This window comes from Dendrobium catenatum, unplaced genomic scaffold, assembly GCF_001605985.2.
Source record: "Dendrobium catenatum unplaced genomic scaffold, ASM160598v2 fragScaff_scaffold_898, whole genome shotgun sequence".
Classification (NCBI taxonomy): Eukaryota; Viridiplantae; Streptophyta; class Magnoliopsida; order Asparagales; family Orchidaceae; genus Dendrobium; species Dendrobium catenatum.
The window spans coordinates 1145271-1164502 of record NW_021319360.1 but is presented as its reverse complement, the minus strand read 5'-3'; the positions used below and the strand labels follow the sequence as shown (position 1 = coordinate 1164502).

Genomic DNA, 19232 nt, shown 5'->3' with positions numbered 1-19232 from the left:
AGGAGGAAAAGTTCCAAGGAAAGCTAAACTCTCTGATTTCTTGGGAAGAGTTTTCTGAGGTATTTCGATCGTGGTTTGTACCTCCTTCTGCAAGACAGCAGATGCAGGAGACTTTTCTGAGGCTAGTTCAGGGGAGCAGGACAGTGATGTAGTACGAGGCAGAGTTCACTGCTTTAGCCCGATATGCTCCATAGTTGATAAGTACTTCTGCTGAAAAGTGCTATAGATTTCTAAGGGGACTATGAGATAGTCTAAGGCAGCCCCTTGTACCGTTTCATATTTCTGATTTCTCTGAGCTTGTGGAGAGAGCTCGTCTGATAGAGAACGATTTGATGGCTACTCAGCAGCGGTGGACTACGGGTAGGAAGAGGTTCGGGGTGATGCTTCTAGTAGTGGTTCCTCTGACAAGAGTAGATTTATTTCTGGAGACTCCAGGATGAGTGGACAGTCGGAATTCACTATAGTTTTTGGTACTGCCGCTACCAGTATGACCAGTTCGGGATCAGTCAGTGGGGCACCTATGTGCCAAAGTTATGGACGACGACATTTTGGTTAGTGCTGCATGATGACTGGTAAGTGCTTTAGATTTGGTCAGCCAGGATATCAGATTGCAGAGTGTCCACAGGCTGGATTTGATAGACGATCTGAGTTCTGATCTGATAGTAGACCTATTGGTTCAGCAGGAAGGTCGAGAACTGTTCCTCAACATAATGTGACTGAAGGATCCTCTAGTAGAGGTGGTGGGTCGAGTTCTGTGGCATGGAGACCACCTACTGGTAGTCAGCAGGAGTCTAGTGGTTCAGTAGCTCCAATTCAGTCACATGTGTACAGTTTGAGTCAGCAGGAGGCTCGAGATGCTCCGGATGTGGTGACATGTACGATTTATATTTCTGAACATCCATGTCGTATTCTGTTTGATTCTGGAGCCAGCCACTCGTTTCTTTCTGAGCGCTGTTTTGATGCTTTGCATCTGGATTATGTTTTGCTACCGATTTCTCTTTCTGTTATTTTGCCGGCTGGAAGTAATTTGATCGCCCGGAAGTTTTGTTTCTGTGAGCTTGATATTTCTGGCAAGAAATAAAAGTCGAGTTTGATTTTATTGCCGATTTCTTCTTACGACGTGATTTTGAGTATGGATTGGTTGAGCCTATATGAGGCTCAGATTGACTGTTTAAAGAAGCAAGTGAGCTTGTTTATGAATGGTGAGAGATGTGTATTTCAAGGGTTAAGAGGAGTTTTATCCTGTCTTATTTCTGTGTTGGAAGTTAGAAGATTGTGGAAGAAATGTTGCCTGATATTTTTGGCTTCTGTACGTGATATGAACATAGATGTGTGTTCTATTTCTGATATCCCGGTTATACGAGAGTTTTCAGATGTATTTCCTGAGGAGTTAGTTGGATTACCTCCAGACATAGATGTTGAGTTCTTTATTGATATTTTTCCGGGTACAGCTCCAATATCAAAAGCTCCGTATAGGATGGCACCGAAAGAACTTTATGAGTTGAAAGTTCAGCTCCAGGAGTTGGTGGATAGAGGATTTATTCGTCCTAGTATTTCTCTTTGGGGAGCACATGTACTGTTTATGAAGAAGAAGGACGGAACACTCCGTATGTGTGTTAATTACAGAGATTTGAATAAAGCCACGATAAAAAACAAGTATCAATTGCCACGGATTGACGATTTGTTTGATCAGCTTTCTGGTTCTTTTGTATTTTTAAAGATTGATTTGAGATCTGGATACTATCAGGTGAAGGTGAAGGAAGCTAATGTGTTGAAGGCAGCTTTCAGTACTCGATACGGGCACTACGAGTTTTTGGTTATGCCGTTTGGGGTAACCAATGCACCTGCTGTTTTCATGGATCTGATGAACAGAGTGTTCAAGGAGTATCTGGATCAGTTTGTGATCGTCTTCATCGACGATATTCTGGTGTATTCTGCTTCTGAGGAAGATCATGCTAGACACTTAAGCATTGTATTGGAGACTTTGAGGCAACATCAGTTGTATGCTAAGTTTTCCAAGTGTGAATTCTGACTGAAGAGCATTTCTTTTCTGGGTCACGTGGTGAGCGATGAAGGTATTTCTGTTGATCCCCAGAAGATTCAAGATGTTGCTGATTGGCCAAGGCCTACTACGGTATTTGAGGTACGTAGTTTCTTAGGCATGATTGGATATTATAGGAAGTTTGTGAAGGGATTTTCTCAGATTTCTATGCCTTTGACGAGAGTGACTCAAAAGTCAGTAGCTTTTGTTTGGACACCAGAATGTGAAGCCAGTTTTCAGAGATTGAAGGATTATTTGACATATGCTCCTGTGTTAGCACTTCCGTTATGTACGGAAGGATTTCAGGTGTTCAGTGATGCTTCACTTAAAGGTTTGGGCTGTGTTATGATGCAGCATGGTAGGGTAATAGCCTATGCTTCGAGACAGTTGAAACCACATGAAAAGAATTACCCAACGCATGATTTGGAATTAGCTGCAGTTGTGTTTGCTTTGAAGATTTGGCGTCATTACTTGTATGACGTCAGATGTGAGATCTTTACGGATCATAAGAGCTTGAAGTACATATTCACATAGAAGAATCTAAATTTGAGGCAAAGAAGATGACTTGAGTTGATCAAGGACTACGACCTGACGATTCAATATCAGCCTGGTAAGTATAATGTGGTAGCAGTTTCAGCTTTTGTAGGCAGTCTAAAAGTCTTCCTGGATTATCAGGTATTCAGCTCACTTCTGATGACTATCTGATACGAGATATGAAAAGATTACACTTGGAGGTGATTTCCTGTACTGGTCCGAATTCTGTTGTTTTGACTCAGATCAGCATTCACTCTTCTCTGGAAGAAAGAATTTAGGAAGCTCAAAAGTCAGACTCCGACTATTTAAAGTTAATTACTCAGATTGAATCTGGTAAGAAACCTGAACTACAAGTTTCTGATTCTGGTGTTATTTTCTGCAATAATTGACTGTGGATTCTTGTGTTTGGAGATTTAAGGAAAGAGATTATATACGAATCTCACCATTTAGGCTATACGATACATCCGGGAAGTGGTAAGATGTACGGAGACATGAAGAGTTTGTTATGGTGGCTTGGAATGAAAACGGATGTAGCAGATTTTGTTGCGAAATGCGAAGCTTGTCAGTTAGTGAAGGCAGAGCATCAGCGACCAGGAGGTCTTTTGTAGTCGTTGTCTATCCCTGATTGGAAGTGGGAGGAGGTAACGATTGACTTTGCTATGGTTTTCCCTTGATCTATGCAAGGGCATGATGCCATCTGGGTGATTGTGGATCGATTAACGAAGTCTGCACACTTTCTTCCGATTAGGCAGACGGATCCGGTGGATAAGTTGGCACAGGTATATGTGAAGAAAATTATTAGATTACATGGTGTGCCTAAAGTGATTATATCTGATCGAGATGGACAGTTTATTTCCAGACTTTGGAAGGGTATTTAGTAAGGATTGGGTACGAAGTTGCATTTCAGCACTGCTTTTCATCCGCAGACTGACGGACAGTCTGAGAGGACTATTCAGGTATTGGAAGATCTTCTGAGGTTATATGTTTTGGATTTTGGAAGAAGCTGGAAAGATCATATCCCTTTGATCAAATTTGCTTATATATTAGTTTCTAGTCCAGTATTGGTATGACACCTTACGAAGCTTTGTATGGCCGGAAGTGTAGAACTCCTTTGACTCTGATAGAGGTGGGAGATAGACATGAAATGGATGTGACGTTTGTGGATGAAACTGTTAAGAAAATCAATCTGATTAAAGAAAGATTGAAAGCTACACAAGATAGACAATAGAAGTATTACAATCAGAAGCACAGATTTGTGGAATTTCAGGTTGTCGACTTTGTGTATGTCAAAGTCAGTCCGATGAAAGGTGTGAGCAGATTTGGTAGAGTGAGCAAGCTCAATCCAAGGTATGTCGGACCTTTCGAGATTATTGAAAGGATTGAAAAGTCTGCTTATAGATTGTTATTATTAGATCAACTGTCTGATGTACATAATATTTTTCACGTATCCTCTTTGAGAAAGTGGATATCTGATTCTAACAAGAAGTTGTCTACTAATGAGGTTAAGATTTAGGAGAATCTACAGTACAAAGAAGAACATGAGAAAATTTTGGCCTATGATGTACACAAGTTAAGAAGTAAACAAATTTCAATGATTAAAGTGCAGTGGAAATACAGAACTACACGGGAAGCGACTTGGGAGAAGGAGTCAGACATGAGGCACTCATATCCGTATCTGTTTTGACTCAGTTTTGTTTGGAAATGTTGAGGACGATATTTTTCTGAAGTTGGGGAGATTGTAAAGACTGTTTTTCCTCCCAGGATCGTCCGGGACGAAGTAGATCATCCCGGGACGATCAGTACAGGTTGTGAAGAAATCTGCTGGTTCATCTGTACGAAATGGGTTCGTCCAGGGATGAAATTTTCCCGAGAGTTTCATCCAGGGATGAAGAAATTGGAATTTATTTTCGTCTGGACGATTGAGTCCAGAGAAGATCATCCCGGGACGAATCGGGACATCGTCCGGGACGATCCTATTTAATAAATATCTGAATTGTGCCGATTTTGAAGAGAGAGAAAGCCCAGAAGAGAGAAAACCATGGAAAGAGGAAGAAAAGTGGATTTTTGGGCGACTTCGGTCCGTTTTCGTCCGTCGCCGTAGTTGGGAAAGTTGATCGACTCGAGGTAAGGCACATTCCGTCATACTCAATTTTCAGAAACATGGATTTTGACGACTTTTCTGTTTCGAATTTTGTTTCCGTTAGCAAATTTCTGGTATTATTTTCTTCTAACAAAGTTTTACCGCGTAACTTTTGGTATATTTTTGAGATGATAATTGTGCACATTTTGAATATTTTTCAATTATGCAATCTATATGGATGTCTAATATTATTACTTATGTACAATAAAAGTCTTATAATATTGTTGTGGATATTCTGTGGTAATTTGGTAAATTTTTGAATCTATGAATTTTGTGTAAATTTCGTATAAAGTCGTTATGCCGCTGATTTTTCGTACGAATTCTGATTTTTCTGAATTGATACATTGAATGAATTGATTATTTGTATGCTATCAGAAGGGAGTTATAGGGAGCCAGAATCATTTGAGATTCTGTCTGTGTCCGAGAAAATCTGAAATCTGAAAATAAGTTATGTTCCGAAAATTCTATGTATCTGATTTGTTCTGGTGCTATAAGCACAATGGGAGACATAAGGGGCCAGAATCCGTCGAGATTCTGTTTGTGTCAGGGAAGGGAGGCATAAGGGGCCAGAATCCATTGAGATTTGTCAGGGTCAAGGAATATGATGTTTGAAATCTGATAATCTGTTCTGTGACTTATCTGGTCTGTTTTATAAATTATCCGATATATGATTTCTGATTTCTGTACGATTCTTTCTGCTCTGTGATTTGAAAGTTTGATAATATCTATTCTGAACTCTGATTTGAAACGACTTCAATTTTCTGTATCCGTAAGCTAATTTCTGATTGATCAAGTATATGTTCTGTCTATTCTACGATTTCCGAACGGCTATTTTCTGATGTGAATTTCTGATGATTTTGATCGGTGAGTGATGTCTTGCTGAGCTGTTAGCTCATCCTTATTTTCTGCGTGATTTTCAGGTTCTGGAAAAGGGAAGGAGATCTTGGACTAGAAGTTCTGTGTCTGATCTGAGATTAGGTATTTTGTACTTTTGATTTTGTACAGTCATGACTTTTCTGTTTCTGTTCTATTCTTTCTGTCTGTAGTCATGCACTGTATCTGTATATGATTGTTTTGAGGAAAGAAAAGATAGATGAACTATTTTGTATTTCGATGTTTATAATAGCTATGTGTTTTTGTGTATATTTAATATTTGGAAGAAAGTCTGAAGCAAATTCCAAAACTAGATCATGGATTTCAAGTTTAAGTTCCGTCGCGACCCGATGCGAGTGGGATCCGTCCCGGTCGGGTTGGGTCGTGACATTTAAGTTTTTCGCCGGAAATTAGCATTTATGGCATATTTTAGCCATTTTTTCCGATGAAAATGACTGCTGTAAATGACCTTTTTTTCCTGTAGTGTTATTTTAACAATAGTTTTCTATTAAGAAGACAGTCTCTCATTGTGACTTCTTCTACACAAGAGAGGGGTATTGAAGCTTGATAGGGGAATGCCCCTATCTCCGATAGTTGAATGCCTCCAATATAAGAAGAATAACACAAAAGAAGAAAAAGTTAGAACGAGGGAGGCGAAGTAAAAGAAACGACTCCAAAAATTTCAATTTCTAAATAAGGAGAGAGGCCCTGATTTTGTGTTCGGAAAGTCACCTAAAAAAACAAGGGAATGCCTCAATGGTAAGAAAGTCAAAGAAAGAAGAGAGAAGAGAAGAAATGTGCAATTTTTCTCTTCCATGAAGGGCCTATTTAATGGTTGAAAAGAGGGGGAAATGATTTAAAATTTGGGGGGGGGGGAATTTTCCTCCAAATTATTCAAATTAATTTAAAAAATTTCTAGAAGTTTTTTCAAATTTATTGGGCCCACATCTAAAATTTTTGAATTTTGAAAAAAAAAGAAAATTTACGAGGCCCACTAAAAAAAAATATTTTTTGCAGATTTTAATGTAGCAAAACACTGCAGCACAGTACTGTGGCAACCATGAACATTTCAAAATAAGAACATTTTCCAGCTAATTTTACTGTAGCAAAACACTATTGCAGTCAGGTTACCTGTGAAAAACTAAAAAAAAAATAATATTTATACATAAGCGAAACTGCAGTCGATTAAATAACCAGCTGCCCACTCTAACTGTGCACCCCAAGGGGAGTGCCCTTTCAACGCTGACAGCGACATCCGCCGGTGGCCGGCGGCTGGCCGGCCATCCAGTTCAACTATCAAGATGCGTTCGAGCTCTGATTTTAGGCTCGAATAGTCCAAATCGATCATTTTTTTTTGTGATTAGATACATTTTCCAACGTTCTAGACTCAATTTTGACACTTTCAGAGGTCAACGGGACTTCTAAGACCAAGTTTGAGAAAAAATTTACATTTTTTTTTAACACAATTTTTCGACATTCAATCAATTTGAATTATTATGACATATATTTTCAGACTCTATATACTTTGACGTCCAAAAATAAAATGGCAACTGATATGTTATAAAAAATTTATCTTGATCGAACATGAATCTCGAGACAAAAATCAAGTTGGAAACTTCAAAAATAAAATCTAGGATTATCTAAACTCCAATTTCAACAAACTTATAGTCAAACTGATTGTCTCGGAAATACGAACATAACGACACCAAATTCAACTCTATCCGAGCCCAAATGGGTCCAAATCAAAGACCAAAAGCGTTGTTGGAAGGTTCAAACCACAATTTTGATTACTAAACAGTTTCCAAACATGACATGCTTATATTACAATTGAGCGGCTCACCGAGACGAATCCAACGAGCTCAAGATCACCGAATTCTAATATCATTAAGACCTTCAAATGTCTGACAAACAGTCCACGATCAAGGGATTCAATATCGGCCGTCCATCCGAACCACTCTACCTTTTCCCTTGATCCTCCTCCTATTTACGGGTCATGCCATCCTAAAAAAATTATAAATAGCCCCTCATTTCTCTTTAGAGGGGACCCAAACAAGAAGAAGAAGAGAAGAAGAGAAGAAAAGAGTAGGAGGGAAGAAACTCATCGACCACCACAGGGATTCTACCCGACTTCCAAGGAACGTCGGAATTCCGCCCAACTTCCAAGTGGCACTAGAATTCCGCGAACTTCCAAATGACACAGGAACTCCGACCGACTTCCAAGTGACGTCGTAATTCCACTCGACTTCCAAGTGACGTCGAATTTCTGCCTGATTTTCTAGTGACGCCGGAACTCTACCCGATCTCCAAGTGAATATGGGGTTTTGCCCGAATACCATCTAACGCCGGAGTTCTCCCCACCCACCTACTGAATTCAGACTTCTACCCAACGACGAACCTCTGCTCGTTCCCATATTTCAACCTAATACCGGGCTTCTACCCGTTGTTGGATTTTCGACGGATAACTATGAATGTGGGATTTCTATCTATAGTTGGACTTCTACATTATGCCGTCCTTCTGATCTCTGTCGTCAGACAATGGTCCTTCCGACATTCGTCGTCCAACAACTATAGTCCTTTCGACCTTTGTTGCCTGCCGACTATGATCCTTCTAACTTACGTCGCCCACCGACTATTATCCTTCCGACCTCCGTTGCCAGACAACGATCTTTTTTACCTCTATCGCCAGTCGATTATGATCCTTCCAACTTATGTCGCCCACCGACTACAATCCTTCTAAGCTCCGTCGCCAGACAACGGTCTTTATGACCTCCGTCGCCCGCCGACTACTATTCTTCCGACTTATGTCACCCATCGACTACACTCATTCTGACCAAACGAACACGTCAACAATAACTCTTTGTATTCCCATCATATAATGTATTGCATATGTACATAGAGCCAAGGTCTTCCTCCCCAAGGAAGGGTCACATTTATAATTAACTGCAAATACTAGTAGATTCATTCAAATTGGGCTAGACCTCGTGTTTTTTCTCAATTTTCTGGGGTTTTTTACATAAAAATCTTGATGTCTTATAAATACTACACCCTCTCTCTTATCTGATTGCATGTCGAATTTTCGTATAATGCTAAGACGTTAAATTTTATATTTCTCTACCGCCGCGAATACTCAAGTATGCAACAATCCTCACACTTTGTTGTGCTAATTTTTGATATTTGGGGAAAACTGAAAAGTGTGCCTGCCCAATTGGAAATCCGTTTCCCGCCAAATAACTGGCCTGCTCAGAAGATGGAGATCTAAACCCTAAAAAAATTGCTTTGTTTTTCGGGTGAGTTTTGATCTTCTAATGATCCTTTTGTCGCTCATGGAATCTTCCTCAGATATATGGCCGCCACTCCAGCCTCATGCCAGCAGTGGCGCCACTGTCGAGGAAGAAGACGCCTTTCTTGGGTTCGTGGCGTACGCTAGGTCGATGCTTTTCCCAGACGAATGCATGCTGGAGGACCGCGGATGCGCAGAGGACTTTCATGGGCCGTCCTGGAGCTGGCTTGTCTCCCGTATCTTCAAGACCTGCATTGCATACCCTAGTGGAGTCACTTCCGGGATTCTTCTCTCTGATCTCTTCCAGGTAATATTAACATTACTGAAATCGCCCTCGTTGTTACCTTCGAACTACAGGACTCCTAGATTTGTCATGAAAGACTATCAGGGAACCTAGTGATCTTGCAAGAAGATAGAATATGACGAAACGTTGTGATTCTCGAGTTAATGTGGGCGGTTAATCTTCTTTCACAGGCTTGGTGCGAGCAGCGCAGGTTTTTGACCTCAAAAAAGAATATGGAATGGATGATTCCATTGAAGAGACGACGCAGGAGAAGAAGGCTTCCAAACACAGTCACCATCGATTCAATTTTCGAGAAGAATTTCCTCTCTCCAACTAGCTGTCTGGAAGCGGTAGTTTTGCGTTCCTTTCTTCTTCCAGGTGCCGCAAAACCCTTCTTCCTTTCTATCACTTACACCTTAACTTCTATTTTAGAACGGAAAACCTTTTTCCTCCGCTCATGCTCCTTTTTAATCTGTCCGCAGTCACAGAGATTTAAATTTTGTATTGAGGAATCCATTGATGTTTCTATCGATTGTGGAGTAAAACGACATTGCTATGAACTGAAAGCAGAGCCTTTCTCCAGAAACATTGATGTCATTTTTTTCTTCTAACTGTAATTATGGATTTATCTTCTACTTCAATTAAGGAGGAGCGTTGAACTATGTTTTAGACTGCCTAATGACCAATAGTTCAATTTGCACTGACAGAGATAGGGGGTTATTGAACGAAAACTTCATTTGCTTGGTAATTACAAGTTGGGTAACTAATTGGTTTGTGACATAGTTAAATATATTGAACTTTAATGTTATTATTTGGTTTTGTTACTTGTTTAAGAAGTTTACCTTTACCAAAGATTAATTTAAAGAACGAACCATCCAACTTTTGAGGATCTGTGCATGTGTTTCAATCCCACTAATTGGCGCTCATAACAAATTGCATATTCTTTAGAATTGTATACAAGAATCATGTAACATCAAGTTTAACTAAAAATTTATTCTTTCTCAGTTCTCTACTCATCAACATTTAATTTCTAAATAAATTTGAAATAGTTGACAACAACTTAGAAATCATTTGCACTGTCACGACTAAGGGGCTCTTTATTTGAATCGTCGTCATAACAAATTATTCTCTCCCTTGCCTCATCTTGTGGAGTCCAATACCTTTCAATTTGCATATTCATCATTTATTTCAGCAATCTTTTTCTTTCATAATATTTTTCATTATTATAAAGATGACATTAGTGCTCTAAACTTTTTAGAGGAGGTGATGGTGGCATGTAGCTTTCAAGTGATCCTTGGCGGTGGTTACGAACTTACGATAGTGTTGGCTGCGTTGAAGGTGACATGTTGGAGGTCGAGACAACTGAGGGGAAGTTGTTGCGACTCAGGGATGCATGAATCCGTGATTTATTCGGGGTTTTAGTTTATGATTTAGATAAGCTTTACTAAAAAATATATAAACAGGGTGAAGCGTGAGCCGCACGCCTGCTGGGGGCTCTTTATTTGAATCGTCTTCATAACAAATTATTCTCTCCCTTGCCTCATCTTGTGGAGTTCAATACCTTTCAATTTGCATATTCATCATTTATTTCAACAATCTTTTTCTTTCATAATATTTTTCATTATTATAAAATGACATTAGTGCTGTAAACTTTTTAGAGGAGGTGATGGTTGCATGTAGCTTTCAAGTGATCCTTGGCGGTGGTTACGATGGTGTTGGCTGCGTTGAAGGTGACAGGTTGGAGGTCGAGACAACTGAGGGGAAGTTGTTGTGACTCAGGGATGCATGAATGCGTGATTTGTTCGGGGTTTTAGTTTATGATTTGGGTAAGCTTTACTAAAAATATATAAATAGGGTGAAGCGTGAGCCGCATGCCAGCTGAGTGAGGCGCGCTTCAAGGCGGGCCTCAACTAACTTGAAGCGCAAGCCTCATAAAAAAGCTCGAGGCGTGAGTCTCAAAGCATTTTCCATTGAAATTGCACTGAGGCGAGCCTCATATTGCGTAATTTTAAATAATGGAAGAAGCTTTTGTAACAGAGAAGGAGAGATACTAATAGCAACATTATCAACACCTGCTTCTCCACACCCTATCCTTTTATTTGTTGTAGATGGTTGGTTGTGCGCCCTCTCAACCTTTGACATATAGAAGATGATTTCTCTATCCTTATCTTAAACTTGGATAAAAAGAAATCCTTAATGCACTTTTTTGAAGCTTAATGAAATATTTGATCTCTATACGATCATGGATGAAGGTGAATCTTATTGAAAACAGTAAAAAAGCATCCCAAACAGCTTAAATGCGGTAAATTGAGTGTTTTTTATATGATAGCAAATGGAATCTGAAAAAATCAACAGTGCAAACACAAAAATGCATGGTCTGCCAAAAAAGAAGGCATGAATAACTTTCACACTCATTTTTTCCCGGTTTATGAAAGCACCTTTTATAATGTGTGGTTTTTTTTTTCATTCTTCTTATAGATATTTGCTTATCTACCTTTTTTTCTAGAATTCAAATGTGGACTAACAATGAATACACTAAACTTATTGCCAGTGAAAGTGTTAAACATCTTACTAAAATTTGTACATGGCAAATGATCAGGTACAAACATATACATGCTCAGTTTGGGGGACCTCTGGAGCTCTTGTACCATTGATCTATATCTACATCGTAGGTAGAGGCGCTAAGCAGTTTCTGCTCAAATATATAAAATACATTTAACGGTGAAGGTTGATACTGTTAGAATCTACCATGATCATGCTATCTCAAATTAGTCATGATTATTATTATTTTTATCCTAACTATTTAGGTTTGGTTACCATCTTTTATTCATTCTTCACTAATCTCTTCGAATAATTTATATTCATATAAACGTAGGCTTCATTTGGGACGACTTTTTTATTGCTTTTTAAAACATATTTTCAGTACAAAAATTAGAAAGCTACTTTAAAAAGTAATAAAAAGCAGTTCCAAATGAAACCTTAGGCTTTTTTTGGAACAACTTTCTTAATGCTTTATAAAGCAATTTTTTCAAACAATTTTTTTTTTCAAAAAATTTTTATACTAAAAAGTTGCTTTAGACAAATAAAAAAGCTGTTCCAGATGAAGCCCTTAATTACTTTCCTTTTTTATTCTCTAGCATTGCTTTATATACTTGTCAAATGGGTGTTTTTTCTATACTTTGTTTTACATGTTAATATCATGAGGGATTTACATATAGACCAAATTATATCATGTTATTTACATATTTAACACTCAAAATTTTAATATTTTATACTTATCATTTATAGACAATTTTAATATCATTTATGTCTATTGTCAACTATATTTGTATCCTTTGACATAATTATTAGTGATCTTTTTAATGCCCAATAATTGGTCTAGAGAATAATCGATCTTAATTATTATTTTATTAATTCAATTGCTTAATCTTTCACTCTAAAAATTATGCAATTATATTTATGTATTTCATAATAATATTAACAAATAACTGATAGTATTATACTTTTTAAAATTAGATATAATATTAAAATTTTATTATACTAATTTTAAGTTTTAAGTACTCTAAATATTTCTTCACTGTCTAAATCACTTATTTTACATATTATAAATAATAAAAAAAATCCAAGCCCATTCCCGCGACTTGCACTACCTCAAGTGCCCGACCACATCCCGGCATGATCCAACTCGCCTTCGATCTCTAGCATTCTTCTCCCGCTCCAGACCAAATCCCCGGACCCCTCGACGATCAAGAAACGAGGGAGTTTCGCACGTGTGCTCACAGAAGAAGGCATGGTTGGATTGGTGGTTGCGGAGAAAGGAGTTCGCTTGGAGAGGAGTCGCACAGGGTCCACAGGGAGCTCCCGGCACAAGGTATCGACCTGACGGCCGACGTGTGAAGCAGGTTGTGGCGGTTGGAAGTTCGCTTGGAGAAAGGCATGGACGTGTCTAACGGTGCGTGGAGGATAAATGGAGTGGTGAGACGGGTGGATTTAAAGCGGCGGCCTCTCTACGTCTTTCTCTCTCTCTATTCTCTCTCTCTGTACTTTCTTCCACTTTTTCTTCATTTCTCTCTTCTCTATATCTCTTTCTTTCTCATTCACTGTCTCAATCTCCCCCTCGTTTTCCCTCTGTAGTGTTCTCTTTCTACCCGCCACCTAATTCTCTCTTACTATGTATCTCTCTACTTTTCTAGTTCTTTATATCTCTCTTTTTCTCCTCTAACCCACTCCCACTTTTTCTCTCTATTTCACTCTCTTTTTCTCTCTTCTTCTTTTGCTCTTACAGCCCATTTTGCCTCTTTCTCTCTCTTCCTCCCTTTCTCTCTCATTTTCTCTTTCACTCCTCTTACATACTTTCATTCTCCCCTTTCACTCTCTAAAGAGAAGAAAATGTAAAGTGGGATTTACATACCTATCACTTTATTTCATGTTATTCACATATCTAATGCTTGAAACTTTAATATTACATGTCTACTATCTACAAAAAAAATATAGGTGCATGGAATAAGGTATTAAAGTTTATAGGATGGTTCATATTATAAGAATAAAATATATGAGTGATATATTTAATATTAAGATTTTATATGAGTGATAAGAATGTAATATTAAAGTTTTGAGTGTAATATTAAACAAAAAAAAAAGAGAAATAAAAGAAAAAAAGTAAAATATAATTGTGCCTTCGCCTCATCTTCTTGCAGCATATATATCGTCATTATTTTGCATGAAATGTATAATCCCCAACAAGCCATACCTCTACTTAAGTACTCGTATGCGTCTTGGCCCCACTAGACCTATTACCACTAAAATTATACTCCATATATTCGGTTTTAGATCTACTCAAACGAAAACCTTTAGACTCTAAGGTTGATCTCCATAATTCGAGTTTATCTTCAACTCCCTCTCTAGTCTTATCAACAAGATAAAAAGATAAATATAGGCCTAAAAAGATTTGGTTAGAAAATATTAGAAATTGCCTTTCTTTATTAGATTTAAATGATAATTTGACTCTTAATAAGACACAATGGAGTAAAAGAATTCATGTAGCCGACCCCACGTAGTGGGATAAAGGCTTGATGTTGTTGTTGTTGTTGAGGTCTATTTTACATGTCAAGAATACACCAACACGCTGCCTGACTTAGTTCTCATTTTGACATGCCCAACAATCCAGATACTACCATCTAGTTGAATCCGATAGTGGGATTTTAAAGAAGGGACGGGAAATCCTCCTTACAGGATGCAGTCTACGGCCCGCCATGGAAGGATCTGGTCACCATCGTCTTTTGCCAACAGAGTATTTGGTGATATTATTAGATGAGGTAATGCTTACTGCTGATGTATGACATTTTGTTTTTATTTTATTTAATTTCCTTCAACTCTACGAAAAAATGTCTTACTTGTCAAAGTTGTTCTACTCACTGTCAAATTCCTACAATGGTTTCAGACTATTGTTAAATTGATTGAATTTACAGTTTTGTACCAGTTTTTGTTGTCTCGTATTTGTCAAAAATCATAAATTGAGAAAATGGTGAAAGAAATGCTAGAAATTGGAATAATTGGAAAAAGCTGAAGTTCGCTCTCTTGACCAGTATTTTTGGCATGCAATGACAATACATGGCGATTTTGTATTGATTATTAAGCTTTAAATTGAGTGACTATACTAGATCGCTTTGGATGAATTGATAGAAGAGTTACATGGTGCTTTCGTATTTTCTAAACTGGAACTTTATTCCGCTTACCATTAGATTCATATTGTTGAATTTTATTTAAAATGGTCTTTTGAACAGGAGGGATATTATGAACGTGTTGCAATGCCATTTGGATTAACAAATGAACTAGCGACATTTCAATCAATGTTTAAGTCCTTTGTACATTTACGATGTTTTGCTTTGGTATTTTTTTGATGATATATTGGTATGATGTAAGTCTCAAGAAGCCCATGTCTTAAATGTTCTCAAAAAAAGCATGTGTTGTTCATCAAACCTTACCATTGTCCTTTTACTCAACTATATTGATTATTTGGGTCATATTATATCTGCCAAAGAGAATCATATCCAGAATCATATCCTAACAAGTTAGATGACCACCATTGAAATCCATTAAATAATTACGAGGGTTTTTGGGCCTAATCTGATATTATCACAAGTTCGTCCATCACTATGCTTTAAATGCAGTTCTTTTAGCATTACTATAGGCAAGCGACAAATTGATATGGATAGCGGCGACTTAAAAAACAATTCTTAAACAAGTGATGACATCCTTAACAGTTTTGGAACTCCTAGATTTAACACCATTCATAGTTGACAGATGTTTTTGGTGTCTCCATCAGCGCAATGTTCAAAACTCTCATCCTATAGCATTTTTTGTAAGAAACTCACTTTGTCTATGCAAAAGGCACCAACTTACACAAGGGAGTTATATGCGATAACCTAAGTATAATTGGTCGTTGCCCATACTTTTGGGCAATCAATTTACAATCCTTATGAATCAGTGTAGCATTCATGAGCTTACGCAACAAGTAATTTAAACACCGGAACAACAATGGTTTTTGGTGAAACTATTGGGCTTTGACTACACTATCGAGTACAATTCGGTTGCATCAAATTGATGCTTTATCAAGAAAGCATTACCTGAGACAGATGCATCTCTAAGAGTCAACTCTACACAACAACATTGGCAATTGCTTACTTAACAAAATAGAGTACAACCTTGATCAAATTTGTTCAAAAACAAAAATATTGCCAGTAATGCAGAAACTTTATTTTTAAAATTTATCACATTACGAGTGATTTAATTTATGTTTAAAAAATAATTGTATTGATCTTGGCATCCACGTTAAAACTTGTGATATTAATAGAACTTCACCATAGACCCATAGCCAAAGACGGCCCTGAGAGAGGAAGCGAGGGGGTTGTAGGGCTACGCATGTTCATGCTCCATTTTAATGGCCAAAACGTCAATTTGCGTGCTCTTGTCCGATTTGCCAACAAGCTAAATATGATTGATGGGCAAAGATTGAGTGGATTATTACAACCACTATCAATTCCTCATGCAACTTGGGAAAAATTTTCAATTGATTTCATTATAGGATTTACCCAAATCATATGGCAAGATAGTAATTTTGGTAGTCATTGATTGACTTTCCAAGCATGCTCCATTACAGGTCAATTTTCAGCATTCATGGTGGAAACAATGTTTGTTTATGATATTTGTAAGTTACATGGTATACCGCCTGTTTTTCTTTCAAATCATGATCATATTGTTATGAGTTCTTTTTGGTCGGAACTATTTTGCCATATTTGCACTGCTTAAAGTCATAGTAGTTCTTGCCATCTAGATTCAGATGATCAAACTGAGGTTACAAACCATGATTTAGAATCATATTTGAGAAGTTTTGCTATGAATTCTCTATTTGAATGGGTGAAATTTCTATCCTGGGCAGAATTTTCATGTAATAAAACATATACATCCTTAGGTTTATTCCCATTCCGGGTGGTTTATGGTATAGCATTGCTCTTGATTTTTCCGGGTGCTTTATGGGAGATTTAATTGACTATTATATAACCGCTCGAAAAAAAAAATAAAAAATCTTACATTATACTTGCTTCGCCGCTCGCACGAGTAGTGACAAACTCTAGTTGCTTGCATGCTACTTCTGCTCTTCCCCGCTAGTAGTTCAAACTCTGCAATCCCTCGTTGTTCTTATCGTATATCTCACTCACATGGGAATCAAAACGATAACTAGCATTGTAAATAATAATAAAAAAATTATAATATTTTTACTAAAATATCCCTCTCAAATTATGAATAATGGTAGAGTTGTAGCATTATCCATCAAGTTAGACCTTTTTTTAGCAGTATGATCAAATTAGATTAATTTTCAATTTTTGAAGGACTCTTTTGAGGCGGAATGAAACTCTTGGACTACATTTGGCACTTATTAGTAGTCGGGGGACTATTTTGAGCTTTTTATTGGAGTAATAATTTGAATCCAGTCAAGCTAAGATACAAATATAATTTGAGGACAGGTAGGATGGATGACATATTATGTTACCAAGTATGGTTTTTATAATGTAATGCATGGAGTTGCTTGGCTAAATTTGATTTTTATAGTTTAGCTTTATTCAGTTGGATTAATGTGGACCTAGTTGTATTCAATTGAGGCGGTTATAACTATTTCCAGCTGCCATATGACAATTATACTTCTGCAACCTGATTTGGATAACGTTAAAAAAAATCTATCAGAAACTTGCTCAGCTTTTTCAGTTATTTTCTATTATTTTCAGAGTTTCGACTCTATTTGTGAGTTATTTTTAGAGTTTCAGCCCTATTTGGGAGTGCCAAGAAGCTCAAATTGCTTGTAAATTGGGACTGGGATTCCATCACGTTGTTTTTCGTCATACTCTTGTTTACGTCAGGTAATTTGTTCAGAGACCAATGGGAAGTAAAATATCTACCCTATTCTTTAGCTTATTCTGCACTTTGATGCTATTTTTTGAACTTAAGATTGTTTGATTTATAGCAAAATACGCATTCAAGCATGTAAAGCAACCAGCACAAAATGACATGATCCAGGTTTGTAGGATGATTCTTCTCGTTGACGAGAGTCTGAAAAAATGCACATCTAGTCATTCAGTTATAGTTGAAAATTGGAACTATAATGTGCAGCGTTGCTTGACTTTTTAACAATAAAAATATAATTTTTTCCCGTAAGACTTAGCCAATTTTCCAATCACCTTTTCTTCCGTGCATTTGATCCTATGGAAGGGCACGCTATTTTCTATTTGGAGACTGTTGTAACTTGTAATTGTTATTATCATATTTGACTAAACAATGATAATTATGCGGTGGATCCCTTAATATTAAGACTTCGTTTGAGACGGCTTTTTTATTGTTTCTTAAAATGAAGTTTCAATAAAAAAATTAAAGTTTTTGAACTAAGATTCCGTTTTATGAATCAATAAAAAAGCCGTTACAATCGAAGCCTAAATTGTGCTTCCTAATGTGGTGCATGTGCTGTTCTTTTCCGCACTTCAGTAATGATGTTGTTCCTATTCATTTTTCTGATTGTTTGTTCGCTCGCAAACAACATTTCCTTCTCCATGTGGATATCCATGTGCTTGTTAAATTTAATTTTTTTTGTCACTTTATTATTTGTTTTACTTCTTCATATGCTATAACTAAATATTGACATATATGTGATAATAATTTCATTTTTTATTAAAATATTAGCCCTCTTGTAATAACCTGTTAATCATTCATATTTTTTAACATAAACAATGTTTTGAAAACTGGCTAAAGGCAACTAATGTTATTATTGCTTTTTCCATGAATTTAATTTATTGTTTTGTCTTTGATATGCACATGAGGTCACCTTTTGTCACATCTCATTTTGACTCCTACACTCAATCTAGAGTGTAACAGAAAATGAGAATCTGAATATTTTGTCTACTTACTTACACCCATTCTGAAACACTAATATCAAAATTAAATAAGTAAAAAGTAGTATATTCAAACTATCATAACATAACTAATCATAACACATCAAGATTTTCATAATATGAATCATATATAATATACCTAAAATAAAATGCACATCTCAGTTGAAATACAAACCTTTATTAAAACCTTTAAAATTTACTTACATACTCAAAAGTTTGTACAGCTATCATTCAGATTGATGGGGACATCAGATCGTGGAAGGTCTATCAGATACGTGGTCGTCGATCTACGACCACAATCGAGTCATTGTATTTCTGATTTGTTTTATGTATTTTTTTATTTATGATGTCATATTGTATTTGCTTTATTAGTTTTCTGTTGTACCCTTTTATTAAGGGAGGTCATATGTAAGCCCTAGGGGTATGGTCGTCCTTTTATGTTTTGAGTCATTGTAAGAGGCTATTTATAGTCCCATTGTTATTCTTTTCAAGTTAATGAATGAATGATAAATATTTTTTCTTTGCTTGAGTTCTTTGTGAGACTTGAGAGTGCTTGGGAGAGAGATCCCTAGGAGAGGAAAATTGGATCACCCACCAACTTTTGAGACGGCCGGGTTTGTGGTTCTTCTTCTTCTTTATCTAAT

At 37.0% G+C, this 19232-nt stretch overlaps 2 protein-coding genes across 3 annotated transcripts in view; both read left to right on the top strand.

Moving 5' to 3' along the window:
* Positions 1-2161: 2161 nt before the first annotated feature.
* Positions 2162-6906, top strand: LOC114580256. Its single transcript, XM_028697219.1, has 5 exons — positions 2162-2528; positions 2987-3172; positions 3260-3354; positions 3502-3639; positions 6838-6906. The coding sequence occupies exons 1-5, from the start codon at positions 2162-2164 to the stop codon at positions 6904-6906; spliced, it is 855 nt and encodes a 284-aa protein (XP_028553052.1).
* A 1968-nt stretch (positions 6907-8874) lies between these two features.
* LOC110110524 overlaps positions 8875-19232 on the top strand; it is a 62606-nt gene continuing 52248 nt past the window's right edge. The window contains exons 1-4 of one of the 2 annotated variants that reach the window (XM_028697215.1): positions 8875-9175; positions 9343-9529; positions 11751-11823; positions 14319-14466. In XM_028697215.1, the coding sequence (XP_028553048.1) occupies positions 8894-9175; positions 9343-9529; positions 11751-11823; positions 14319-14466 (690 nt within the window). In that variant the 5' untranslated portion in view covers positions 8875-8893. The remainder of the gene's footprint in view (positions 9176-9342; positions 9530-11750; positions 11824-14318; positions 14467-19232) is intronic. The other variant, XM_020842038.2, reaches the window with a different exon arrangement.

Coding starts and splice junctions, on each gene's coding strand:
- LOC114580256 (XM_028697219.1), top strand. CDS start 2,162: ATGATTGGATATTATAGGAAGTTTGTGAAGGGATTTTCTCAGATTTCT. Junction 2,529..2,986: donor TTACTTGTATGACGTCAGAT/GTGAGATCTTTA, acceptor TTGTGTTTGGAG/ATTTAAGGAAAGAGATTATA. Junction 3,173..3,259: donor AGAGCATCAGCGACCAGGAG/GTCTTTTGTAGT, acceptor GATCTATGCAAG/GGCATGATGCCATCTGGGTG.